The sequence below is a fragment of the Cucurbita pepo genome, chromosome LG04, assembly GCF_002806865.2.
Source record: "Cucurbita pepo subsp. pepo cultivar mu-cu-16 chromosome LG04, ASM280686v2, whole genome shotgun sequence".
NCBI classification, from domain to species: domain Eukaryota; kingdom Viridiplantae; phylum Streptophyta; class Magnoliopsida; order Cucurbitales; family Cucurbitaceae; genus Cucurbita; species Cucurbita pepo.
Window position 1 is genome coordinate 12261430 of NC_036641.1, and position 25600 is coordinate 12287029.

The 25600-nt window shown below is 37.9% G+C and overlaps 4 protein-coding genes across 7 annotated transcripts; 2 read left to right on the forward strand and 2 right to left on the reverse strand.

The window, feature by feature from the left end:
• Nucleotides 1-7: 7 nt before the first annotated feature.
• LOC111793687 (protein MODIFIER OF SNC1 1-like) lies at nucleotides 8-11135 on the reverse strand. The gene is made up of 11 exons (XM_023675687.1): nucleotides 10835-11135; nucleotides 9495-9571; nucleotides 8233-8313; nucleotides 8044-8088; nucleotides 7499-7871; nucleotides 5678-5780; nucleotides 4654-4710; nucleotides 3216-4551; nucleotides 2888-3143; nucleotides 290-2796; nucleotides 8-184 (listed from the first exon to the last, which is right to left on the reverse strand). Exons 2-10 carry the CDS (start codon nucleotides 9524-9526, stop codon nucleotides 400-402), a joined length of 4680 nt encoding a protein of 1559 aa, XP_023531455.1. The 5' UTR covers nucleotides 9527-9571; nucleotides 10835-11135; the 3' UTR covers nucleotides 8-184; nucleotides 290-399.
• A 1445-nt stretch (nucleotides 11136-12580) lies between these two features.
• On the reverse strand, nucleotides 12581-15896 carry LOC111792634 (CRAL-TRIO domain-containing protein C3H8.02-like). Of its 3 annotated transcripts, none has more exons than XM_023674171.1 (7): nucleotides 15712-15896; nucleotides 15218-15370; nucleotides 14908-15054; nucleotides 14335-14487; nucleotides 13794-13916; nucleotides 13283-13386; nucleotides 12676-12973 (listed from the first exon to the last, which is right to left on the reverse strand). In XM_023674171.1, exons 1-6 carry the CDS (start codon nucleotides 15841-15843, stop codon nucleotides 13309-13311), a joined length of 786 nt encoding a protein of 261 aa, XP_023529939.1. In that variant the 5' UTR covers nucleotides 15844-15896; the 3' UTR covers nucleotides 12676-12973; nucleotides 13283-13308. The 3 variants fall into 3 exon arrangements, with proteins under 3 accessions (XP_023529937.1, XP_023529939.1, XP_023529938.1); XM_023674170.1 differs by having other exon boundaries at nucleotides 13272-13386; XM_023674169.1 differs by having other exon boundaries at nucleotides 12581-13386.
• Nucleotides 15897-17301: 1405 nt separating this feature from the next.
• On the forward strand, nucleotides 17302-19942 carry LOC111792632. Of its 2 annotated transcripts, none has more exons than XM_023674168.1 (7): nucleotides 17302-17913; nucleotides 18028-18069; nucleotides 18140-18355; nucleotides 18430-18594; nucleotides 18673-18726; nucleotides 18822-18968; nucleotides 19519-19942. In XM_023674168.1, the coding sequence occupies exons 1-7, from the start codon at nucleotides 17740-17742 to the stop codon at nucleotides 19894-19896; spliced, it is 1176 nt and encodes a 391-aa protein (XP_023529936.1). In that variant the 5' UTR covers nucleotides 17302-17739; the 3' UTR covers nucleotides 19897-19942. The 2 variants fall into 2 exon arrangements, with proteins under 2 accessions (XP_023529936.1, XP_023529935.1); XM_023674167.1 differs by having other exon boundaries at nucleotides 17304-17913; nucleotides 17983-18069.
• Nucleotides 19943-20680: 738 nt separating this feature from the next.
• LOC111792631 (cell division cycle protein 48 homolog) lies at nucleotides 20681-25529 on the forward strand. Its single transcript, XM_023674166.1, has 9 exons — nucleotides 20681-20980; nucleotides 21558-21723; nucleotides 21813-22041; nucleotides 22132-22898; nucleotides 22991-23212; nucleotides 23775-23846; nucleotides 23956-24237; nucleotides 24364-24723; nucleotides 24947-25529. The coding sequence occupies exons 1-9, from the start codon at nucleotides 20913-20915 to the stop codon at nucleotides 25241-25243; spliced, it is 2463 nt and encodes an 820-aa protein (XP_023529934.1). The 5' UTR covers nucleotides 20681-20912; the 3' UTR covers nucleotides 25244-25529.
• Nucleotides 25530-25600: the final 71 nt, after the last annotated feature.

Consider the following 25600-nt stretch of genomic DNA (forward strand, 5'->3'; position numbering starts at 1 on the left):
TAAAAAAAAAAAAAAAAAAAAAAAAAAAAAAAAACAATTATGTGAAGGGTCCGTCCCAACATGTAACTTGTGAGCACAAATTGAACTGTTCACATCAGAATAGCCTACAAAATAAACAAGTCCGGGCAACTCTATCCAACTTCAAACAGTTTCTCCTGCACCGTCAAATATGGCTCCTACTACCCTGTGCCCAATGCAATTCCACACCATCAGCTGTTTATAGCTTTAGAAGACATTTCTCAAGTAATATCCAAAAAAACGAACATGAAAAGTAGTATTTCTCAAGTACCTGATGATCCATAGAAGATCAAGCTGCTACGTATAAACCGGGGTGGTACGGATCAAATATAGAAAATGTAATTGGAATCTCCAGATTATGCTAAATATGAAGATATCTAATCAAACTGGTCCTCCACCTTCCTGCTTGTAAAAGTTCCCACCATCTCTTCTGGATTGGCCTTGGCCCCTCTCTATGTACCTTGATCCTGAATGCTGAGTGGTATTATCCTTAGGTCTATCCATGTTTGGTTTTCCATTGTGTGGCCCAACTGGCTGGTACTCGTACTGCAAATTTTGTCTTTGCCTGTCCCTATTAGCAGGTGGAAAATTCTGCTGCTGCTTATGATATTGAAACAAATTCCTTTCCCGACGAGACTCCGACCCTCTTCCAAATCGGTTATTGATCTCATTACCTTTATGGTAAAATGAAGGCAACTGTTGCTGGCGTCTCACATCTGAATTTGCTGGAGCAACCTCTTCATTATGGATTGGACCTTGGGTTGGGGAGTATGGACGGTCTTTACGGGAAGAAATTTTCTTATCTCCCCCGAACCCATGATGCCCAACACTTGCTCCCTCTTCATGATTTTGGGTCACACCATCACTCGTCTTTGTGCCATGTGAAGATAGACTAGATCCCGTTTTATTAGTTTGCGCAGCATCAGCATCAACATTTTGATCACCTCTAGCCTTGCTACCTTGATGATTGTGGGGTTGAACCATCCGTGATTTGGGTTGCCAATGAGATGTTGAACGTTCCCCGACACCCCGACTTTCTTTAGCAGCAGCTGATGCATCCTTTTGATCCACTTCAGGCATCGAAGATTCAGAGGAAATTTTTTCGTGGTCTCCACTTCTAAGTTTCCTTTCATTTAGATCATAATTGTTCCCAATACCCTTGTGACCCTTAAATTGGGATCGTTTTCCCCTGCCAGTCACTCCCTGGTCTCTTCCAAGGACAGCAGTGACAGGTGGGGTAGAGGCGGAGTAGTTGGGATCATTCCACCCTTCAGGTGGATCCCACTCATCAATCTGACTCACGAACTCATTGGTGGAGTTTCCAGCAGGCTTCTCAGGTACTTGATACTCACTTGATTTTTTAACATAACTACCAGCATTTGAAGCATAAGATGATTGATCTTGTAAACCCTGCCCATATTCGGTTGCTCCTCCCCGTTGCCGCCATGAGGCGTGTGCCTTGCTTTGTTTATGGTGCCTACCATCCCCATTTCTGTGGTCTGTGGAAAATCCCATACCTGAAGCAGCAACACTGGATCGAGTATTATCAGAGCTTTGAGAACTCGAATCTGCCTTATTATCATCTGGTGCCTGGTTCATGGGCGAAAAATCTTGATGGAAGGTTCCTTGCTGTGCCATTTCTTTGGCTACTGGCTTCGGTACGTATATCTCCCTTTCAGCTCTCTTATTTTTTGGTATATTCTGCACTTGGTTATCAATCTTTACAGATGAAGCAACAGCCTCAGCTTCATTCTTCTGAACAGCTTCAATGGAAACTTCACATTTGTTGAGAGATCGCACTGGGGCCCAGACAACAGAATCACCGCCGTGGATTTTTTCTCCTGGTTTATTTTGTGCATTTCTCGGCATCCTGCGAGAATGCTGAGACTTCCACTGACCATTACCTTTGCCATGTGTCTCTACAACTGGCAACAGAGGTTGCTGCAAATTGAACTGATTATCATCTCTATTAATGGGCAGTTGTGGATCTGAAGGTGGATTCATTACTGATTGGGAAGCCGTTTGTTTATCATATTCCGTTGTAGGAGTTGCTTCTTTTGAAACTTGGGGTAATGATGTAGATATTGAGGCCTCTTCCACTTTGTGCTTGTTCTTCCCACTCTTGTTATGTTTCTTTCTTGTAGGTGTCGAAGATTCAGCAACAGGATCTGTAGTAACATTGCTCGACTCCTCTACAACTGAATGAATGTCAGCAACAACGGTCTGACTTTTCGATTCCTTAACTAAATGGGGAAGCTTTTCAGTCTTGTCAGATGGAGTATTTGGTTTCTGTTTATTTCCTGTACGCTTGTGCTTCAAGGATGCACCGCCCCCATTTACCTCAGAGACGTTCTTATTTTGAGCTGCATCCTGCTCAATAGGTCTTGATTCAATAGGTGCCACAACCTTTTCCTTATTGCCACTACTCTGATTCTTCGATGATGTATTTTCTGATACAATGGGAGAATTCTTGTTAGTGCCCATAGTTGACTCACTATTGTTAGCAACCACGTGCAGATCAGAAACTGTGTTATGCTCTCCAGATATCATATCAATCGTTCTTGGGTTACCAACATTTCGAGGTTCTTCTATCTTATTTCTAATGGCATCATTAGATGCATTTTCAGACCACTGAGTTGGCCCTTCCCCTGCTACTGTACGCCTGTTCAACTCTTCAAGTTTTGCCAAGGCCCTGGCCTTCTGTTTTCTAGTCCTTTCCTCCTCTTCCTCCTGCAGTTGTTTGGTGCGTTGCTTTGCTAGCTCTCTCATCTTTGTACGCTGATCAAAACAAAACAGAACAATATTTTTTAAAAAAAAACAAAAGAGAAGTACACCAAAGAACTAGCAACCACATAAATTAAACATGTACCTGAGCTTGACTATCTTTTGAATCACCTACGGATGGGGCAGGTACATCTCCATGGCTATCAGAAGGAAATGACTCCGCCTTATCAATAGCCCCTAAAGCGCTGTGGTCTCTCGCAAGAACAGAACTTTCCTGGGGAGTAGCTATCATGCCTGGGGAGTCCAATATGGGTCTTTTATGCCACCCTTCAACCTCTTGCGTATTGACTTTTCCTCGACCATGGTGATCATTTCTCCCTTGCATTCCACGGTTAGACCTCCTGCATATTTGAAGAAATATTACATATTCTCAACATCTTCAACAATTTTAATCAAGCAGGACTTGAACAAACCTGTGAACGGGTGCTCCACTGTATAATTTAACGTTCCTATCACCAGTGGACAAGCTCAATTCACAGGAGGCAGGGTCTATGACTTCATTAAAATCCCTATTTTGAGGAAGAACAGTACTCACACCAGCTTCATGGGCAAAAAAATGATCAGAGTGCTTATCTTTAGATTGAAGCTCATTTGACTCCTCCCTGCTGGAAATAAGTGCATCATCATGTCGCACATCAGAAGCCCGGGCTTTGGCATTTAGTCCCTCTATCTTCTGAATCAGACTTGAATCTTTTGTGGCAGGAGCCAGTGATTTCAAAACTTCAGAGAAACCAGAAGCAGCAGCATCTGATTTTTCTAGTAAACCATCACCAGTCCTCATGCTTCCACAGGACTTCCCTTCAATATTTTCAGAAGATTGAGCTTTATGGCTGGCAGAAGCCTGAGCAAATGGTTCCACCCCAAATGTTCTTTTCCTCGCATCAACTTCCTTTTTATGATCCCAGTCATTCTCCCATGGAGACGCCCTCTGTTGGTCAGCCTTCTCAAGAATCAACTGATTAGTAGTTGTTGGGTTTACCCTATTTTCTTCTTCTTCGTTCTTACCATTCAAGTTTCCCTGCTGCATCAGAACCTTGTATGGTCCTTGATTATCACAAGGAAGATCAGATTCTACTTGTTCTGGAACCAAAGCCTTTCCACTAGAACCATGTCCACTGGATAAGCCATGGGAACTTGCAGGCTCAGAGGCACTTTTGCCCAGGCCCAAGTGCCTGTTGTAAACAGCAGGACCAGCAGGACCAGCAGGCCCAGAAGGTCCAGAAGGCCCAGCAGGCATTCCCATAAATGGAGCATCTCTATCATTCGAATTACAGTAGCCCATGGGAGGACGGTAATACCCCTCATAGGTAACTGGACCTGGGTAAAATCCAGGCCTAATTGACACACCTGGGTGAATAAAACCATCGTGCATAGGAGGTCTGTATATATCTCCAGTATTAGGATGGGGACCCCTGGGTCCAGTTCCATGAGGAGCGTGGGGATTTGGAAGGCCACCAGGGGGAATCTGAGGATAATACAGAAATGGATCCATAGGGAAATTACCAGGAGCAACTGGAGTTCTATACGGCGGACCTCCTTGTGGAGGACCTCTATACCATACACCACCTTGAGGATTGTTTACTGGAGATCCATGCCAGCCATCATAACGTGGGGGAGGAATATTTGCACCGGGGTAAGGTTGGGGATGCCCCACCCATTTCTCTGCATTTGGCCTAGATCCCTCATCGTTGTGTGGAAGATTATCACTTCTCAAAGTATAAACACTTGCAGTTACATTTTCAGGATCATCTGAAATTTAAAATAAAAGAATAGAATTTACAGATGGAATTGGCAGGAGGCAAACAACACAGCAACATCCTGATTAGAAGAAAAAAAGAAAAAACCACATACCCATTGCCGAAGTTCCAGTCATCTCTTTCATTGTTGCTCCTCCATTGGACATATTATCTGTGAAAAGGAAAATTTATGTCATTTTACATAGGAAATGGAATGTGATTCTTTAGTTTAGGCCCCATTTGATAATTATTTGGTTTTTAACAATTAAGCCTATAAATACTTCTTCCACGTATGGGTTTCCTTGTTTTGTTATCTAGTTTTCAAAATCCAAGCCAAGTTTTGAAGCTAAAAAAATAGCTTTCAAAAACTTGTTTTTGGCATTGGGCTCATCATAAATGTTATATGAAGAAAGATAAAACCTATGGTAGAGAGTGCTCACGTACATTTTCCACCAAACCAAAAATAAAAAACCAAATGATTATCAAAATGGCCTTGACAAATCAATATACAAGTAATAACTTAAAAAAAGAAAAAGAAAAAAAAAGCATTATTTGTTTAAATGACGAGAACAAGACAGAAACTGATCTTGACTAGTAAGGCGTCTTGGAAAATTTAAAATCCATCAGTTTGCTCACCGAAAATCTCACAGAAAGATGATATGACAAAAACCTGAATTGTAAGCAGAAAATCTCGGCTAAAGAACAATTTTCTTTTACAAGAAATGAAACAGTTAAAATCATAATAATACAAACTATAATAGAATACATATCATGAACTTCTACCCAACAGGTGATATGATATTTAAACAATCATTGACACATGCATGACGTAACTTAAAAACAACACCAGGCTTGATTAACTAAAGATATTAGTGAAAAACATCAAACTTTACGCAACAGATACTTCAAGCTCTCTAAGTTCATTAAGGATTTTTCAAACTGATATAAAACAAACAAGTTAAGCAACGTGTGAAACAAATTAAGAAGCACCCCTTTAATAATTAAACTAAATGAGCTAGAATTAATATAACATGATCCAAACCAGATTGAGCACCAAACATGAAACAAGTTCACAAATACAAAATATAGTCCTTTAATGGTAAAAGAGATTTGAGTTCAAGAAACCCATAAACATGAACCTTGTGACTCGGCACCCTTTCCTACACATTCTTTTTCTGAACCCAGCGTAGGAAAATCTCCAGATGTCAAAGAAAACCCATCACTCTTACATGGCATTGTTCCCTACATGCATAAAAATTTATGGATGAGACCATTTCAGACCAAAGTGGAATAAGGGAAGTCACTGAAGAAGGAAAGGCAGTTGACAGTAACTTGCTCCCAAGTATTGACAACATTGGATATGGTCTAACATCTAAACCACCTGTCTAAAACAGTTCACTAAACCCCAACCCAACTCATCTTCAGGTAGCATATATCTACGCTATTGGCATAAAAATAAATAAATTAGCATCAAGTAGAGAGAGGAAGTAAAATAAATCCATTTCCACTGAATAAAGACTCGGAAAAAGCATATGATCATGTGAAGGGAAGTTCTTGGACAAAATTCTCAGGGGAAAAGGTTTCAATTCTTAAAACGGAGAACTTGGTAGGAAATTGTCCACTGCCAACTATTCAATTTCTCACCAATTCACTCGCTAGTTTTAACAAATAAAATAATGTATAAATAACCATAATAGCAATAATTTCAATGAAATCGAGTTTTGCACAATATTAAGTTTGATCAATCCATGAATTAATTGTTGAATAACTTTGCCAAAAATCACAAATTTCAACAGAAATTAAGCTCTAATAGTGATTTTTCTAAAAAATTGTATTGTACACATGCTTTATAATTCATTGAATACATGAAGATACACTTTTTAATGATATTTTGAACAAAAACTTATTAGAGGATAAAAATTGCAACAATTTTTAAAGTTTAAGATTATGATGACAAAATTTGTCTAAGTTTGAGATGCAATTCAATAAATTGAAAGTTTAAAGTAGAAACTGATACAGCTTGACACATTAAGGGGGTATGAATTGACTTTTCCCTAAATTTTGCTTTATTTTATTTTTCTAGATTTAATGTGAGGATGGGTTGTAGAGTCCAACTTCCAGAGTATTCTTGCTTCAAATTGGCACACTCTGGTCACAATTTCTCCACCTTTATTCCTTAGCCCTCCACACAGTTATCCACCCCCCTTCCCGCTATTACTCAAGGAATCAACCTCTCTTTTGGTCAAAGTGATCAAAATGCATGGACTTAGTAAGATTTTCACACGTAATTCGTTGCACTTAAAGTTGGATTATCCCACTTCCCTTCCCCCAACTTCTTCTATCTTGCCAGACAAGTCTCAAAGATGGTTTGGTTTATTTCATGGCTTGGCATTCCTCGTGAGGGATAACACCTTAGAACTTCATTCAAGGAGCCTTTGCTATTGTTCTTGGCCCAAGTGGTGTATCTCGTGTAAATTAGCTGCTGAAAGTTTGAACTGCTTTTGGTGGCTTAGTTAGACTCTTTTTTATATATGAAACCAAGAAAATTGTATGAATAGCCAAAAAAAGTAATATCCTAAAAGCCTAAGGGAGATATGGAGCAACAAAGAAATGGAGGACCTTTTGGTATTTAGAATAGGTTGTGTTGTGGGAGAAGATGTGAGATTCGGCACAATTTAACGTCTCTCATAGGGTCAATCCTATTCAAAAACAATTGTAAGTATCCTTTATTCTTAATTACCGGCAGATGAAGCTAATTTCAGTAAGAACATGTTTTTGTCCTTCTTTGTTGTTTAGGCCTCTGCTTTTTGTAGATTTTCATTGTCCTATCATTTATCTTAATCAAAGTTGAGGTTTTATTTTCATATTTTAGGAAAAAAGGTTACATAATTGGTAAAGCAAACATAATTCAAAAAAAAATAACACAATTAAGATAAATATACAGGTTGCAAGCACAATACCACTTTCTCTGTAGTCACAGCAGAATTCCAAGCCACTGGATTTTCAGAAGTCTCTGCAAATCGTGACAATTGTGAACTACTAGACTTAGTTTCTGCACTCTGAGGGCGTAAGGATGCGAGTGATGCGTGATTTAATGTCACAGGCCCAGAGGCAGATGACGGTCTAGAACTTGGGCCCCACGCATTACCATGAGGTTCATGGGACCTGTCACTACCAGCAGTTGATGGACGAGTGCCACCACCAGCAGATGAAGGGCGACCACAGAGATGGCTTGGTGAACTAGAAGCACTTTCTGTATTTGGAGAAACTGATGAGGAACCCCATGCATTTGTTGCAGATGAAGTTGATTTATTGCCCCAACTGAGTGTACCCCTGTCAAGTTTGGGGGAAATAGACACAATTCAATCCAACAAACAATCAACCAGGAAACACATAAAAAGGTTTGTGATAGAATTACTTAGCCAAAAGATACATGTTTTTTTTAATAACATCTGAAAGAGACAGAAATAGAGAGTAATAACCAAATAAATAACTGCATACTCACTTGGGTACAATTTCCACATTTGGGTCCAAACCATGATTTTCTAACCTGAAAAAGAGGGAAAGGACATGATTTCAAAGAGAAAGCAGCATAATAGGTTAAATAGGAATATTCATATCTAATAGCAATGAGTCAATGACAACACTGAGATAACAAATGAAAACAATGATAGTTGATCAACAAAGCAAATACCTTTGACTCGGTAAGTTTATAGGTTTTGGAACTGCAACCTTTCCTAAAACAGTCATCCCACCTCGTCTGGTTGATGTCCATCTGCCAAATATGGAAAGAATAAGATGCTTGAAGGATTCGCTTTAGGCTACATCAGATTATTATATATTAACAATAGAAGATACACACATGTTTAAAAACCCAATACCAATTCCACAAACATTTCTAGAACAAATTCTGCTACATCAATAATTTTCCTTCAAAAAGAGCAATCCAAGAACAAACACTTCCACTTCGCTCATGCCTTCAGTGGAGTATTCTTTTTCTTCCTAAATAAGCCGGCAAAGACTGTCATTTACTTCTTCATTGCTAGTTCTCATCTTTTTGTGGAGTAAACTTTTTCATTTATTTCAGTGTTTATCTGACTTGCCAATAAATAAAAGGTATAGCGAACTTTTTCATTTACTAAGATCGTGCCTATTCTAATAGAATAGTTGGCTACAAAAAAAAAAGAAAAAAAAGAAAAAAAAGAAAAAAGGATTTAAACATAGGTTTTTTCAGACACCATTAACACACTAAATAACATGAAGAGTTCCTTGATCAAACCACTTTTTCCTTTCTTGCTAGAGATAGGTTATAATTCCTAGGTGGTAGGCTTACACTATTCTTTAAGAGAGTCAAAGTATTGTCAGGGATGTAGCGATGTTGAAGGGGATGGATCAAGGGTTTTATGCCTCTGTTTGAGCTCTTCACAACAACAAAATTTGTGAAACCCCCTATTTATTTCTTTTGGCTGGCTGGAAAACCTTCTTGTAGCTCCCCTAGCATTGACAGGGTTCTAACCCTAGCCATCCCTTCCCTCGACAGTATCCAACATATATGTGTGCATGTATAACATTTCAAGGAGCCTTGCAAGTCTCCTATTTTGTTAATGAATAGGTTGAATCCAATCTCTCACTGTAAGTCATCCAGTGTAAAAGAAAATCTCAAGAATTGTGGAAAGGGGAAAAACGTTTGGTTCTGTAATTACATATTATTCAAGGCATTTATATAAGTTCCAGCAAACAATGTCAGCGGGTAATTCAAGTGATTTCCAGAAGACCTTCATCCATCATCTGTGCTTAAAGCAGTTTCTCGCCCACGCAGAATCTAATTACTAAATGCATGTGATGGTCGCACATCAGATCAAAAATAATGAATGAAAACAAAAAATTCACGAGTCCAAATTAATTAAATACCAACATTGCAAGTAGCAGTAATACAGCAGAAAAGTAACGAATTACCTCCGTTCTCCAGTCAACATACTTGACGTCATGATTGAACAGTTGCAGAAAGGTCATTCAACCAAAATTAATGCAACCTGAGGAAAAATTCCATCAATACATTTACTAGTAATCATGAACATCAACTATAGGAAATGTGAAGGAAATTTACATGCATATTTTTATCAACCAGATTCACCAATAAAACCATACAAAATTGTTGAGATCAATAAGCTAGTCAAAATAAACACAATAACAAAGTTCCAATCAGATTTTGAACCACCTTAAGATGGAAAGCCATCATGGGTCAATAGTCCTTTTTAGGATCCACTATACGCAACATAATTAAATTAGTAATCAGTGCGGTCGAATTACACATTCAGGAAACCAATCCTTTCATCTTGGTCGTAACCTTTAAATATACACTGAAGTCTCAAACACTATCCGAATTGAATTAACATTTCCAAACTAATTAATCAGTTTCTGCTCAATTGAATTTGGGCATCCAAGATCGATGCATAGGAGATTCAGCTCACAGGACTTTCCCTCACTAAACATATCTTCTATTCGATTCACAGCAACAGAAAAACAACTGAAAATTATCTGCTGCATTCTACCGGCTCAAGCCGTGCAACATCGTTGTTAGCTCTCTCTCTCTCTCTCTCTCTCTCTCTCTCTCTCTCTCTCTCTCTNCACACACACACACACACACACACACACACACACACACACTCTCACACAATGGGTGCGATCAAAATGAAAAACAGGGCAACCGACCTATTTTTCACAATCAAGCATTTGCTCTAAGCTCTATATTGACCAAAATCTTATTCCCCAAATCACAAAAATAGGGAAGATTCTCTTTGCATCAAATTTATGTTCCTTGTGGCAAAAGACGATCTAAAACTTCAACGTTCGATTCCCAGAGAAATCAATCAGTCCAACCCACTGCTCTATTGACCACGGTTCAAAACCTCTCACTGTCCCGATTCAAATATGCTCTATAAACCGACGAAGTCATGCCGCAATGGAAAAAAAGAATGTAATTACGGCTTCGACGGAGAGAAATTGAACAGATAGATACGTAAGTTAAAACATAGTATTGTAAACTAGACTTGTCCGGCTCCGACCCTTTAAATAACTTATGTAAACCCCTAGTGCCGCAGGTACTTCGCTAACTAATTAAACGTGATTAGAAGTCAGGAAAAGAAAAATAGCCAAACATACAAGGAGCAAATTTCCGTTATCATCCATACTTCACCCGTTTTTCTTTTCCAACTAGTTTTCCCTTTTCCCAAAAGAATCAAACGCGCGAAAATTGCTAGACGATTCGATGTTGAAATTAGCGGAGAACGACTTACCTGAGATTAAACAGGCTTCAACTGCTCCGTACAAAACCTAGAGAAGAAATGGGGCGGAAGTAGCTGGTCGATATTTCAGAAAAACAAAGGGATTATGGAAACGGGGAAGACAAGAAGCAAACGGAACCTCAGAATCGGTCGGAGATCGCGATGGGGGGTTCCGGCAAGGAGATCTAGGCAAATGAAAAGCGCGAACTCGAGAGTGACGGACCGATCGGAGCAAAAATATATGGAATGACGGGGGGAAAGGGTAGACAGCAGAGGAGGAGTCCGAGAATGGACGACGAGTTGTTTTTGTTTTGCCTTTGCCCGTGATAAATTGATAATATAGATATTAATAATTCATATAATTTATCTTTGTCAATTCATGAGATGTTAGAGTCTGCAAAATTAATTAATTAATTAATTAAATTAAATACCCTCCTATTTTGTTGATTCCCTATAAAATTAATTTTAATATAATTTCTGAATTAAAATATGATTTTTATCATTCCTTATATTTTATTTCGTACATGGTCTAGATTTAATTGGTATACTTCCAATAAATTTACAAATTAAATTTTTTATTCAGTTTTAAAAATAACTATACCAATAATAATTTTAACAATAGCTATATTTATAGAAAATATAAAATTAAAAATAATTATAAAATACTATACTAAAAATTGTATTTTACGGATGATGAATGGTTTAAAAATTACTCCAATCGTTTCTTTTTCTTTTTATTTTATATTATTTCATAAAGCTAATTTTACTGTAAGATTCCTTATTTATTTCTTTTAATTGTGTGGCCATAGTTTAAATTTACAACGTTTTCAACATTCTTTCAATTTATTCTTTTTTTCTTTTTGTTTAATCAAGTACTCGTGAGATTCCATACATGCACAGCCTCACTTTAAAATGCTAGAATACACTAAAAAGAATTATAATAGTTATTTACCTAACTAATACTTAAATAAATAAATAAACTTTTTTTCAAAAAACACAGTGTAGCTCTTATATCCGAAGTTAATATAAATTTACTTCTTGAGTGGCCAAACGTGGTATAGACAAGAATCTCTTACATCGGAAGTGTGTTTATACACCTTTCAATTAGGATTTTCTAATTTCCCTTAGACTTAGTGTAAAAGATGATCAACTTGGTATTGGATCGAAATCGAACAAGTCAAGGAGGCAGTCGGCTCAAAGCCTCACAGGTGGCCGACCATGGATTTCGACTTTGACCCAAGTCTCTCTTCTTCTCCTTACTTGGTGGACTAGTTCTCGTCTTTTAATATCTTTTTAGTTCATAATGATAGGTATGAAACTTATATTTACTTATGTATCAACCTAAAATCAGTTTAATTGGTTAAAACATTATATCTAGATATAGAAACTTAACCGAATGAGCAAAATCCATTACTTTACAACTTGTAAGTACGCAAACTCAACACGTAAGCTTACTATAGACATGGCTTTGAGTATTCAAACCGACACTTCTAATCATAATCCAAAAATCATCGCACCATCCCGTGATTGCATACAGCTCAAGTAGGAATTAATAAAACAGAAACTATTCAACCTCCTAATCTACGACTTACGGTAACGCTTTATGAAGATTCAAGTAGAAAATCGTTGGATTAAAGATTTACACATTTTTACTCTTTAAGAATTGTACGCGAACATTGTTTAGGCTTCATTCAAAAGCAAGCACAGGTGGAAGCTGGAGAGTATAGTTTCATAATGGTGTTTGCTTACTCAAGTGGCTATCACTTCAGGATTATAGCTTCTGGGTTCTATTACTAGCTGAATGCCTTGCAGAGGAAAGCCAAATAATATCTTTACAGAACACACGAGAAGGATGGAGGGAGAAAGCAAATGAGAATCCTTTCTTTATGCAAAATAACATGCTTATAACATTATAGAAGTTAAGTACATGTACTGACAATTTAACATGGTACAAAATTTAAAAATCATGTGTTAAAACTTCTTTGAGGTGGAATCACTTACCTCCACACGCCAAGTTTGAACCCGTACTCGAAAATCTCGGAATCCCTCATCGTGTATCCAATCAGAACGTACAAGTTGAGGGGAGAAAAGTTGAATTCTACCCCTTTTCATTTGTATGAAATATTATTGAAGAAACCGCAAGCAGTGAACCTGGATATGCAGAATTCCTGTTATCAATCAAGAAGCTCCATTCCTCCAACTTAGGTACCAATCCACATTTCTGTTTTTTAGTCAGGTTTCTGAAAATCATGAAGAAATGATATTGAACACAGAAACTTATGTGTTGCATGGGCTTATGCTAACACTGACCTTCATCTCTGGAGAAAAGTAGCCCCAACAACTAGCAAAGTGAATATCAAATGTTCTTGAAATAATCTTCTTCTTTTTTCCCCAAAAATAAGAACAGATGGAATTTTATAATATTCTAAGTTTTTTGTCTTAATTCTACCTAATTTGGACCTGTTTGTCGAGAGTGCCAAAATTCCTCAGTCTTTAAAGATGGCAGGCAGTGTATCTTCAGTAAAGTATTCCTTTCTGATTGTATCTATGGAACAAAATCTCGCCTTCAAAAGAGAAAACATACAAAAAAAATTACAAATACTCGAGCAAATTTAGGAGGCAGGGAAGGGCTTAGACACAGCAACAATTCCAAAAAGCCCAAAAATATTTAAGTGACCAAGTTCTTATGTGAATCAAGTCGATATACGTCAAAAAGATACTAAAATGGTGGAACATCTTCAGGATGTATGGGGTTGCTGACCAAAATGAGTGAAATTGAAAATGCAAGATTACTTCATTGATAATCAGAAAAAGAAAAGATAACTCCATACATGGATGCAAGTGAAGGAATCCACGATTTGAATTGGCAGTGAGATTAGCCAATCCACTTAGTGTCAAATATATTCATCAATCTAGATTAATGGTCTATAACTAAGGACGCATGAATTTTCAGTTAAAAAGCGACGCGTACCAGAGATGCATAGGATTTTAATAATGGCTTAGTAAGTTGCCATAGTGGTCTGAACACAGATGGAGCTTCCACAAAGAGGACTTGACCAAGTCGTTTCGGATAGTAGAAGTAGAAGACATCAAACTGCCAGGGAAAAGAGCATAAATAGATCAGAAAGAATAATTGACAAATGACAAAGGAGCCATCAAAAGGCAAGAATCTCTTGACCCCACCCAAACCCCTAACCCACCACAGACCTGAAACATAGCGACTGTAGAGCCCTCGGGAGAGCAAAGAAAAGGAGTAAGGAGGAAAGGGAATTTCATTTTTTTAGGCTAAGAATAAGTTATACTAGAAATGACTGAGATCTATAATTGACATAGACAACTATTTTAGAAATGACTGCTTCCTCATGAAGTGAGCAAAAAGCTTGTGATGCTAAAGAAATGTAAAATTTGTACAGATCATATATTTCTGCTAGTGTCAAGTGGTTAAGATATGAATCTCATCATAAACTTGCCAATATGTATCGATCGTGATAAATCTCAACTTGTAAAATTACCAAAAACGTCAAGAACCTAAGATCTGCATTCTCAGTACTAAAACCTCGCAGATCAATTATTCCAAGGATGTCTTCTTTTCCAGTTGGAAGCTTGCTCAGTGCCTTCTCTACATAGAACACACAGAGTTTCTCATCCTCAAGAGGATCATGGACCTGCGGTAAAGTTATTACTAAAGTCAACATTATTGTTAAGAGAGTAATTCAAATGAGATTAGAGGAAGGACAGACGCCAAATGGGCGTCATAAGGTCAAACTTTACCATTCATGGAGGAGTAGGTGCATCATCAATTCATGGACGGTTACAAGTTATAACGAGCTTTCAGTTTTACAATGACAGAGGATAAATCTTCAATTACAAGGAAGACAATTGTACCGCAAATGGCAGTAGGTTTGTCATCAATTCATCGATAGTTATACGTTACTAAGCACAAGCTTTCAAGTTGCAATGACGGAGTAAATTTTCAATTATAGAGGAAGACAATTGTACTAAAAGTGACCTATGGATAACGATGGAATTGGGTAACTCAGGGAAAGAAAATTTGTCAAATATCAATGGGTAACCATGAAACTTACTGCAGGTAAATGCTTGGCAGCCACAACTATGAGTACTGGCCTGCCATTGACATCAAGAAACTCATGGACGAATGCTTTCCCAGTTTCAGCCATTCCTTTAACTGAATCTTCAGACAGTTCATCTACGCCAAATTCCTGACGCCAGTTCTGTTTGAGACAGAAGGGGGAAAGTTAAATGTATAAAATTATGTAATGAACACTATCAGTTCCCACATTAACTTGAGTTTCAATATAAACCATGTAAATATTTGCAACATCACATGAACAAGAGACATGCTGTTTTGAAAAAAAAGGGAGTTCAAGTGTATACAATTGCTTTCGTTAATTTTGCAACCGCATCATCAACTGAAAACTTTCGATCCTTCAGAAACCAGAGTATCATCTCTTCATCGTCCCTTCCATTCCGACCAAGAGGAAGACTATTATATTCTCTTTCGAGTTTCTCCTTCACTTCCAAGACGAGCTGCAACACTTGAAATCAAGAACCATAAGCTATACAGTTTATCATCATATAAATATATACATATAAAGCCACTCAATCTTCAGATAACTACCCGTCAAAATGTGCAAAAACCTTGTATAGGATAATGGCTGCATATTGTTCGATTGACAGAAATTAAACACACTTCTCCTCTTCCGAGACAAATTTCATCAAATTACAGACATATAAACATAAATAAGTTCTTAGACCTACTTCGAACTCAAACATCGCATTCTCGTGAAAAATAACTATCTCTCGGCAGCCAATAGCAACCTTACGGGAACTAGAATTAGTTGGTAGACAATGGAGTGGAAGCTTAGTACCTTGCGCGAATCATATGAGTCGGAGACGCAGTTCTGAACTGCTATTCTGCGAAATTGAGTAGCCCTGGCTGGAATTGGATAACTGGCGGGAAGAAACGGATGGCGTAGAGTGAGGCTGAGACGTGCCGCCATTTTTCAGCCAGGAGGGAAGTAAAAGTAGCGATGAGATCGCAGGCTTTTATTGAACTCTTTGGGAGATTCATCAACAATTAATTAGATGTTTGGTTCTATGTTTTATTTTTAATTCTCTAAACAAATAATTAATTAAAATTCACATATGATATTACAAAAAATTTGGTTTATAAATAATTAAAATTCACATATGATATTTTTAATTCTCGTGTGTTTTGGAACCTCTTGTATATATTCCATAGTCTAGCCTCTTATTTATAAATATATTTTGATATATTATTTTTATGCGTGATATATAATTTTAAAAGATTATACGACCTTGCTCGAGTATACATTTTTTTAACTACGACCAAAAAAAAGTATGCTACTATCTACTGTTTTTTTTTTTTTTTAACATTAATGTATTGTATGTGTCGCAGCTGAGAGGTAATTTTAATTTTATGTACGAATTTTAATTTTGTGTAAAATAAAGCTAAATAAGCTTCTGACCACCTCTGTACCATTATTATTATTATTTTTTTTTTTATTATTATTTTTTTTTTTTTTATTATTTTTTTTTTGTCGCTGCAAAATCGGTCTATAATAATCGAGTCCACAATATCGGCCCATAACTCAAATATTAATGGGCCCGAATCAGTTTTTATATTTAACTTTCATTTTGTTTTCTAAAAACATTTGATTTTCCAATTTAATTAGATTAAGCTTTAAAATTACCATTTAATTAGATTAAACATTTCATTTAAAAAAAAAAAAAACACCTTTCCCACAAGTATTAGGTTAAAATTTTCAAAAAGTATTTTTTAAATTTTTAATTTTTTTTTTTTGAGGAGTGTTTTTTAAACAAATCGTTAACTAACTAAGGTTAAAAGTATTTTTCAATTTTTTTTTTTTTTTTTTTTTTAAATTTAGGCTATTCAATGAATCATTTCTTGCCGAGTGAAGGTCATTTGTCTCGTCTATATGGAATTTCGTTTATATGGTTACATTGAATTAGCCAAAATAGGAGTTTATAGCCTTTATTTGACAAACTAGCTAATCGTCTCGGGCGGAAACTTCCAGCCTTATCGCAGTCCATATCCTCCATATCATGAAACCGTTACTGTATCTTGGGAAGGGGTGATTCCTTGGATTTCACCTCTTCGACCTTTTTCTAACTAATTAGATGATCTGTTCCTCCTTCAGATCGTTCTCTTGGACATCTAGTTAGTGGTCTATTTCTTACTGGTTCTCCCCTTTAAAACATATTTTTGAGACATGTTTTTTTTTTTTTTTTTAATTAATTTAGCAGATTTGAAAAATATAGATATGAAAATATATACTAAAATAAAATATTCCAACTGAATAAATAAACTCAATTGAGAAATTTATCATATAGTTACCATAAAAGGCAGAATTTGAGTGGGATGAGTTGATTAATTGGAAAATGTGTGTATGGTCGGGAGAAGAAAGAAATTTGTGGCGCTTTCAGATAAAAAGGGAAAAGGAAAGTGTACTGCAAGCAACTGTATCACAGAGGAACCAGTTCTTGCAGGTGAAATAATAGAACATTAGAAAACGATTCAGGCCATGTTTGTCTCGTCCATTTCATCCATCTTCGAATGCCCATTTCTTCTTCGCTCCCCAGTCATCTGGGTCCGCCATTAACGAAGCTAAGAAGCTTTTCTTGAAGAAAATGGGGTGTTGGGTTAAGAAATTCATGTGGGTTTTTGTTTCTGAGGAGAATGGTTCGTTCTGTTTTGTAAGGACGTGCAGAGAATTCGAACCATTCGAACCAAGTGTTTAGAAGCTCTGTAAATCTTTTCTTTTCTTTTCTTCTTTGCTCTAATACGACAACCCCCAATACGTACAAACACACGTGTTTCTCTATCAAAACGACACTCCAAAACATTCCTCTCGATGTTATTAGCGGCTTTTGTTGCTCTGTTTCTCATAGTTTCGACCTCCTCTGTTCTGCTGGCACCGTCCATTGCGGCGGAGGATTTCAGACCCGCCGCCGCAGAGTTCCAGAAATTGAGCGGCGTTGAAGCTCACTTGAAGAACATCAATAAACCCTCCGTCAAGACAATTCAGGCATGGTTTCAGTTCTTTTTCCTCTGTTTCTTTTGGTTTCTCAAGGGTTTTTTTTTTGTTCATTTTCAGAGCCCAGATGGAGATTTAATCGATTGTGTTCTTTCTCATCTTCAGCCTGCTTTTGATCATTATAAACTCAAACAGCAACTGCCACTGGTAACTTGAATTTACTGTAAACAAAATGGAATGTACACATTAGAAAAACAAATTACATTTCAATTTTCAGGATCCCCCAGATAGGCCAAAAGGTTACAACTCCTCAGCCGATTCACTTGCGGCGAGCTTCCAGCTATGGCGGCAGAGTGGTGAATCATGCCCTGAAGGAACTATTCCTATTAGAAGAACTACAGAACAAGACATTTTAAGAGCAAGCTCTGTCCAAAGATTTGGGAGAAAGCCATTAAAATCTGTGAGAAGGGACTCATCAGGCAGTGGCCATGAGGTTCATATTTTCCTCTTGTTCTTGTTCTTGTTCTTCTTTAATTTTCAGATGATTTTACTTTCAAGACGTTTCAGCATGCTGTTGTGTTTGTTAATGGAGAGCAATACTATGGAGCAAAAGCAAACATAAATGTCTGGGCACCCCATGTGAGCGATGAATATGAGTTCAGCTTGTCTCAAATCTGGGTTATTTCTGGATCATTCAACAATGATCTGAACACCATTGAAGCTGGTTGGCAGGCATGTTTTTCTCTAATTCTTTTGCATTTTGTTCTTTTCATTTTCATCTGTTCATGTTGAAAAAAATGACTTATTCAGGTTAGCCCTGAGTTATATGGAGATAATTATCCTAGATTCTTCACTTACTGGACGGTGAGTTTTATTTTACTGTGTTTTGAAGTATTCTTCAACAAGTTTCTGGCTTCTTTCTGACCTTGTTTCTCTGTGTGTCGCTTCTGGTTTTTCAGACAGATGCATACCGAGAAACAGGCTGCTACAACTTACTGTGCTCTGGTTTTGTCCAAACTAATAACAAGATTGCCATTGGAGCTGCAATATCTCCAAGATCTTATTACAATGGCAGACAATTTGATATGGGTTTAATGATTTGGAAGGTGAGTGTTCTTCAATATCCAATGAAATTCAACCCAAAAAAGGACAAAATATGGTATGTAGAAAGAGAGAGAGATCCGTCACTGAATGAATAGAACACCTAATTTTCACCTTTGCTTCAACAAAAAGTAACCCTTTTTAACCTTAATCATTACAATTTCTCCCTTGCCATTGACGTTGACGTGTTTTAAAACCGTAAGATTGACGGCGATATATAACGAGTCAAACTATACATATCGACTAACAATAGGCTTGAGTTGTTACACTTAACCTTCAACTCACTTAGTTCGGAGATTTTTCCCCAAACCGACAGATGCTTGGGGATCCACTATTTGCTTTTATGCAGTCAAAAGATTCAATTATTTTCAAGATTTTCTTTGTCAAGTAATCATTTTAGGCTCCATATGGAGACTAATGTCATGTCTACTTTATCATTTGCGCACATCTCGACTAATTTCATAAAAGACCTGCAACTTCAAAGATATCGAGATTTATGAACTATCACTTATCAAGTCTCGTTTTCGGGTTTTGACCGATGGATTCTCGATGCAGGATCCAAGGCACGGAAACTGGTGGCTGGAGTTTGGGCAGGGTGTGTTAGTAGGGTACTGGCCAGCATATTTGTTCAGTCACTTGGGAAGCCATGCCAGCATGATCCAATTTGGAGGAGAAGTAGTAAACACAAGATCAACAGGGTTCCACACATCGACACAGATGGGAAGTGGGCATTTTGCAGAAGAAGGATATGGAAAAGCTTCTTATTTCAGAAATCTACAAATAATTGATTGGGACAACAGCTTGCTTCCTGTCTCGAACCTTCGTCTCTTGGCTGATCATCCAAATTGCTATGACATTAGACAAGGCAAAAACAAGCTTTGGGGCACTTATTTTTACTATGGAGGTCCTGGTAGAAATGTACACTGTCCATGACCACATCAAAATGGCATACAATATATAAGACAAATCTTACAATCAAGAAGAGCATAAAAGCTTAACATAATAATCCAAATAACTTCCTCTCGAGTTAATCACTCTCCTAATATCGTTTTCTCGATGAATATTTTGTTTTTGGAATGAGGTTGACGGGTTAACGCCGCCTAAACAAGTAGGCTAAAGACACACCACCACGACAATTAGATAGATCGACAACGACTATAACGCAACTAGACGCAACTAGAAAAAAGGAGACGCCCGTAAATCCCGTGCTAATAGCTTGATTTTTGTGTGGTGGCCTGTTCTGAAAAAGCATGCAATAATACAGTTTGCTTTAGCAACAAAAGAAAAGGAAAACACACTTTTAGGGGACGGATCAGGAAAAAAGCAATGGCCCATAAAAGATGGTGACCTTTTGTGGTGCATCCACAATTTGATCGCCTAAGAAAAAACAGTCACTGATAAGTCTTACCGTACGCTATTAACCTCTGTTTTTCTTCATTTTCTTTGGATTAATGCAAGGATTCTCGAGAGAATATGTAAAATCTCGCATCAGTTGGAGGAGGAACTAAGTATTTAGGGAGGGTTAAACACTTTGATGAGGAAAAACTCGAAAAGGAAGGGAATATCAACGGTATCCAAACCAAACCGTTTATAAATTGCAATTGGGCTGGTTTGAGCTGGGCCAGGCCCAGATTCAATGGCGGATCCAAGCAGTATATAAATCGCAATTCATCAAACCAAACCTTCTAGATTTCACCTACTACTGAAAAATGGCGCCTACATCACCGATAACGGTGCTTCCATGGCGACCCGCCATTAGTTTCATGTATAGGTGGAGAGAACTGATTGGAGTCGGCCATTGTATAGAAACGGGCTATCTCGGTGGTCCGTCTTCTCTACAACAGTGCGGTCTATTTTTTAATTCTTCGCATCTTCCTTCTGCATTTGCACCGATTGTCTGAAAGGTTGCAGAAACCCTGGTGGTTTTCAAGAACAAAAGGCCGAGAAAAATGGCAGACCCAACAGGTTCATTAGCTTCAGATAAGGCTCATGCATCCTCTCATTCTTCATCGGACCAGTAAGTTTTTGTTTATTATCGTGATTGTTCTTGTTCAGGCGAAGAATTACCTATGAATTTCCCTTGGTTTCAAACGGCTAGATATATTGATGAAATAAGATAAGGGAAGATTTGGAGATACGTGTAGTTCAGAAACTATTGTTCATGCAGTTTTAGTTACTCTACAATTATTTTTATAACTTATGTTATAGATTGGTTGGAGAAGATTTCTGCAAAAACTGTATTGAATTTAGGTAACAGAGATGATGAAGCTTATGAATATTCAGGAATTTTGTGGAATTTGAAAGTTTTATGCATCATATAATCAACAATTTTATGTAAATTTTGACTTAATTGACCATTTTTACTGATCAATCAATCAAGTTTACAAATCATTTGCGGATTGGGGAGAAGTTTAGGAATGAAGTTGGAATTTCTTTTAACAGCAGTTTTAACGACAGAAAGTTCGAATTACTCTGAGCTAGATATTGCGGGTTTTTGTGGTCGTGCCCTCTGAGCCCGAAACAAAAATCCAATTTGCAGCGACGATCTTTCCTTTCTATGATGAGTAGTTGAGTAATTTTTTGTGTGTAAATAGGCAAAACACTAAACGGGATTTTTCCACTGCAATTTTGGAACGCAAGAAGTCTCCGAATCGTTTAGTTGTTGATGAGGCTATCAATGATGATAACTCTGTGGTTTCTTTGCATCCTGCTACCATGGAAAAGCTGCAGTTCTTTAGAGGAGATACTATTTTATTGAAGGTGATTTTCATGCATGTTTTCGCAAACCAGTCTGTTTACCTATGAGAATATTGATTAACCTTACTTGCATCCTTTTTATGATTATTCAGGGGAAGAAGCGGAGAGATACAGTGTGCGTTGTTCTTTCCGATGAGCAATGTGAAGAGCCAAAAATCAGAATGAATAAAATTGTACGAGCCAATCTCAGAGTTCGTCTTGGAGATGTTGTATCTGTCCATCAGTGTCCAGATGTGAAGTATGGAAAGCGGGTTCACATCCTCCCTGTTGATGATACAATCGAGGGTGTTACTGGCAACCTATTTGATGCATATTTGAAACGTGAGGGGTTCTGTTTTATTATTATCCATTGATTATCAATTACCGATATGATTGGGATCTGATTCTGATTTATTGTCCCGTTTTTGTTAGCTTATTTCTCGGAAGCATATCGACCCGTTAGGAAGGGTGACCTGTTCTTAGTCAGGGGTGGAATGAGAAGTGTTGAGTTCAAGGTCATAGAGACAGACCCTGGTGAATACTGCGTTGTTGCACCTGATACCGAGATCTTCTGTGAGGGAGAGCCCATCAAACGTGAGGATGAGGAGAGATTAAATGAAGTCGGATATGATGATGTTGGAGGAGTTAGGAAGCAAATGGCTCAGATCCGTGAACTAGTGGAATTACCACTTAGACATCCGCAACTTTTCAAATCGATTGGCGTAAAGCCTCCGAAAGGGATATTGCTATATGGGCCTCCTGGATCTGGAAAAACTCTTATAGCCAGAGCTGTTGCTAATGAGACGGGTGCATTTTTCTTTCTGATTAATGGTCCAGAAATAATGTCTAAGTTAGCTGGTGAGAGTGAAAGCAATCTGAGGAAGGCGTTTGAGGAAGCTGAAAAGAATGCCCCTTCAATTATATTTATTGATGAACTGGATTCCATTGCTCCAAAGAGGGAGAAAACACATGGAGAAGTGGAAAGGCGTATCGTATCCCAACTTCTTACCTTGATGGATGGCCTCAAAACTAGAGCACATGTTATTGTTATTGGAGCAACGAACAGACCCAACAGCATTGACCCTGCTCTGAGGAGATTCGGAAGATTTGATCGAGAGATTGATATTGGTGTTCCTGATGAAGTAGGACGATTGGAAGTCCTTAGGATCCATACAAAGAACATGAAACTTGCCGAGGATGTGAGACTCGTGCTAATAATGCCATCTCACATTATTTTTCATTTAACATATTTTCTATATTCAACATTTTCGTAAAAAGCTGTTTGTTCCAGGTGGATCTTGAAAGAGTTGCACGGGATACTCATGGTTATGTCGGTGCTGATCTCGCCGCTCTTTGTACTGAAGCAGCACTCCAGTGTATTCGCGAGAAAATGGATGTCATTGACTTGGAAGATGAAACAATTGATGCTGAGGTTTTGAATTCCATGGCTGTAACTAATGAACATTTCCAAACTGCTTTAGGGTCTTCAAATCCTTCGGCGTTGCGGGAAACTGTGAGTCTCCGGTTCCATTCTAGTCTCTAATGTTTTGCTATTCTTTCAATGTAGTCTATATTGTTTAAAAAGTTTCTAGTCCCTCGTCTTTAATATTTTTCAACTGAATATCTCATTGTTGGTAAATGTTAAAATTAGCTGAGGTCAAACTTACATAGCATGATCGAAAATTAGAGGAGAAAAAAGGTCATCTAGAGAGGAAAGTTTCTAATTCTTCACCCAAAACTTTAAGAAATTAGTATAAATTTTGAGTTTTCTTCTCTTGATGACCTTTGTTCTCTAAATTTTATCCCAAGTTTATCATCAGAAAATTTTAACCTTCACCAACAACAGTGAGATACTAAATTGAAAAATGTTAGAACGTGAAGGGTCTAAATTGAATCTTTCAAACAATCAAGGATTAATTGAAAAAATATCCAAACATTAGGGACTAAAACATATATTTAGCCTGTCTTTTATTCAGTAGTATCTGCTCGTATATCTTGCTAGAGATTGAGCAGATGTTCTAATAAAAATTACATATAATGTTGCCTTCCTTTTGACTGACTATTCTCGCCATTAGGTCGTGGAGGTTCCGAATGTTTCGTGGGATGATATCGGTGGGTTAGAAAATGTTAAAAGAGAGCTGCAGGAGGTCTGTGCGCTGTTTATCTTCTTGAAGTTTGTGTTTTCGGTGTCTAATTTCTCAGATTGCTCGTCTTTTTCCCCTCTGAACTCGTCTATATGTGGCTGTTTTATGGCAGACTGTCCAATATCCAGTGGAGCATCCTGAGAAGTTTGAAAAATTTGGCATGTCACCATCTAAAGGTGTCCTCTTTTATGGGCCCCCGGGCTGTGGTAAGACGCTGCTGGCTAAGGCAATTGCCAATGAATGTCAGGCCAACTTTATAAGTGTGAAAGGACCTGAGTTGCTGACAATGTGGTTCGGTGAAAGTGAGGCAAATGTGAGAGAGATATTTGACAAGGCTCGTCAGTCGGCTCCTTGTGTACTATTTTTCGATGAACTCGATTCTATCGCAACTCAGGTACTTAATATATTTGGAAACTCATTATGTTTTTTTAATCAAATATCACTTGTTTTAGGTCGAAGTATGATTTTGTTGACGTTAAACATACGTTTAAAAAATCGTAAATCGGTTTGATTTTCGCAGCGTGGCAGTTCTGTTGGAGATGCTGGTGGTGCAGCAGATAGAGTCTTGAACCAACTTCTTACAGAAATGGATGGCATGACTGCGAAGAAGACCGTGTTTATAATTGGGGCGACAAACAGGCCAGACATTATAGACCCGGCGCTGCTCAGGCCGGGACGTCTGGACCAACTAATATACATCCCGCTCCCTGACGAGTCTTCACGTCTTCAAATTTTCAAAGCATGTCTCCGAAAGTCGCCAGTGTCAAAAGATGTCAATCTATCAGATCTTTCACGGTACACCCATGGCTTTAGTGGAGCTGATATCACTGAAATATGTCAGCGTGCCTGCAAATATGCCATTAGAGAAAATATCGAGAAGGTATTTCTTTACAGTGTTCTTTTGAAAAACATATTTTTACAGTTTGATCTGTTGGGCAGCCACTTTTGACTCTTGAGTGAGCATCTTTTACTTGAGTTTCTTGCCCGTTAATAGAACCATTCTTTTGGAGATAGAACTTATCAGAAAATTAAGGTTAACAAATTCTGTCGAGAACTATGGTGGTTTTGGTGAATCATGTTAACCATGGAATGGGTATCATCAGGATCTTGAGAGGGAGAGAAAGGAAAGAGAAAACCCAGAAGCCATGGAGGAAGACGACATCGACGAAGTCTCAGAGATAAAGGCAGCACATTTTGAGGAGTCAATGAAGTATGCTCGTCGAAGTGTCAGCGATGCAGACATCAGGAAGTACCAGCTGTTTGCTCAGACCCTACAGCAATCTCGTGGGATCGGATCGGAATTTCGGTTCCCTGATCGAACCGACAATGTAACTGCAGGAGTGGCTGACCCGTTTTCTTCCGCTGTTGCCGCTGGAGATGATGATGATCTTTACAGCTGAAGTGAAAACCAGTCAGTGCAGGGGTTTGTATGGATTTTCTTCAGTAAACAACGTTTTAGTGCTTTTTATTTATGTTGTTTTCTCTGTAAATGTAGTGGTTTAGTGAAGAGAGAGTTGTGTCGTAGATACTTTTTAAAAAGGCTGAGCTTTCTGTGTTTGAAAGAGTAGACTGTCCCTTAGTTTGTGAGTTATGGAAATATAATTTAAAAAAAATGTAATTATAGAAGATGAACTTCTTGTGTGGGTCCCAGTACGATTTGCAAAAGCGACTGGCTTTGGTGGTGAATTGGGCTATGAGATGAGGTCGCATGTGCGTCACGTGGTAAGCTGCATCCTTCGTTCCACACCTTTTATGAA

Excerpts from the sequence above, each read along its gene's own strand:
- LOC111793687 (XM_023675687.1), bottom strand. The coding sequence starts at position 9,526 with ATGACGTCAAGTATGTTGACTGGAGAACGGAG. Across the intron at positions 7,872-8,043 it reads AATGTGGAAATTGTACCCAA|GGGTACACTCAGTTGGGGCA; the intron begins GTGAGTATGCAG and ends CAAACTTGACAG. Across the intron at positions 4,711-5,677 it reads AAAGGGTGCCGAGTCACAAG|ATAATATGTCCAATGGAGGA; the intron begins GTTCATGTTTAT and ends TCCTTTTCACAG.
- LOC111792632 (XM_023674167.1), top strand. The coding sequence starts at position 17,740 with ATGTTATTAGCGGCTTTTGTTGCTCTGTTTCTCATAGTTTCGACCTCC. Across the intron at positions 18,356-18,429 it reads CATCAGGCAGTGGCCATGAG|CATGCTGTTGTGTTTGTTAA; the intron begins GTTCATATTTTC and ends AAGACGTTTCAG. Across the intron at positions 18,727-18,821 it reads GATTCTTCACTTACTGGACG|ACAGATGCATACCGAGAAAC; the intron begins GTGAGTTTTATT and ends CTGGTTTTTCAG.
- LOC111792631 (XM_023674166.1), top strand. The coding sequence starts at position 20,913 with ATGGCAGACCCAACAGGTTCATTAGCTTCAGATAAGGCTCATGCATCC. Across the intron at positions 20,981-21,557 it reads TCTCATTCTTCATCGGACCA|GCAAAACACTAAACGGGATT; the intron begins GTAAGTTTTTGT and ends GTGTGTAAATAG. Across the intron at positions 21,724-21,812 it reads GAGATACTATTTTATTGAAG|GGGAAGAAGCGGAGAGATAC; the intron begins GTGATTTTCATG and ends ATGATTATTCAG.
- LOC111792634 (XM_023674169.1), bottom strand. The coding sequence starts at position 15,843 with ATGGCGGCACGTCTCAGCCTCACTCTACGCCATCCGTTTCTTCCCGCC. Across the intron at positions 14,488-14,907 it reads CTGCCAAGCATTTACCTGCA|GTCCATGATCCTCTTGAGGA; the intron begins GTAAGTTTCATG and ends ACTTTACCGCAG. Across the intron at positions 13,387-13,793 it reads TAAAATCCTATGCATCTCTG|GCGAGATTTTGTTCCATAGA; the intron begins GTACGCGTCGCT and ends TCTCTTTTGAAG.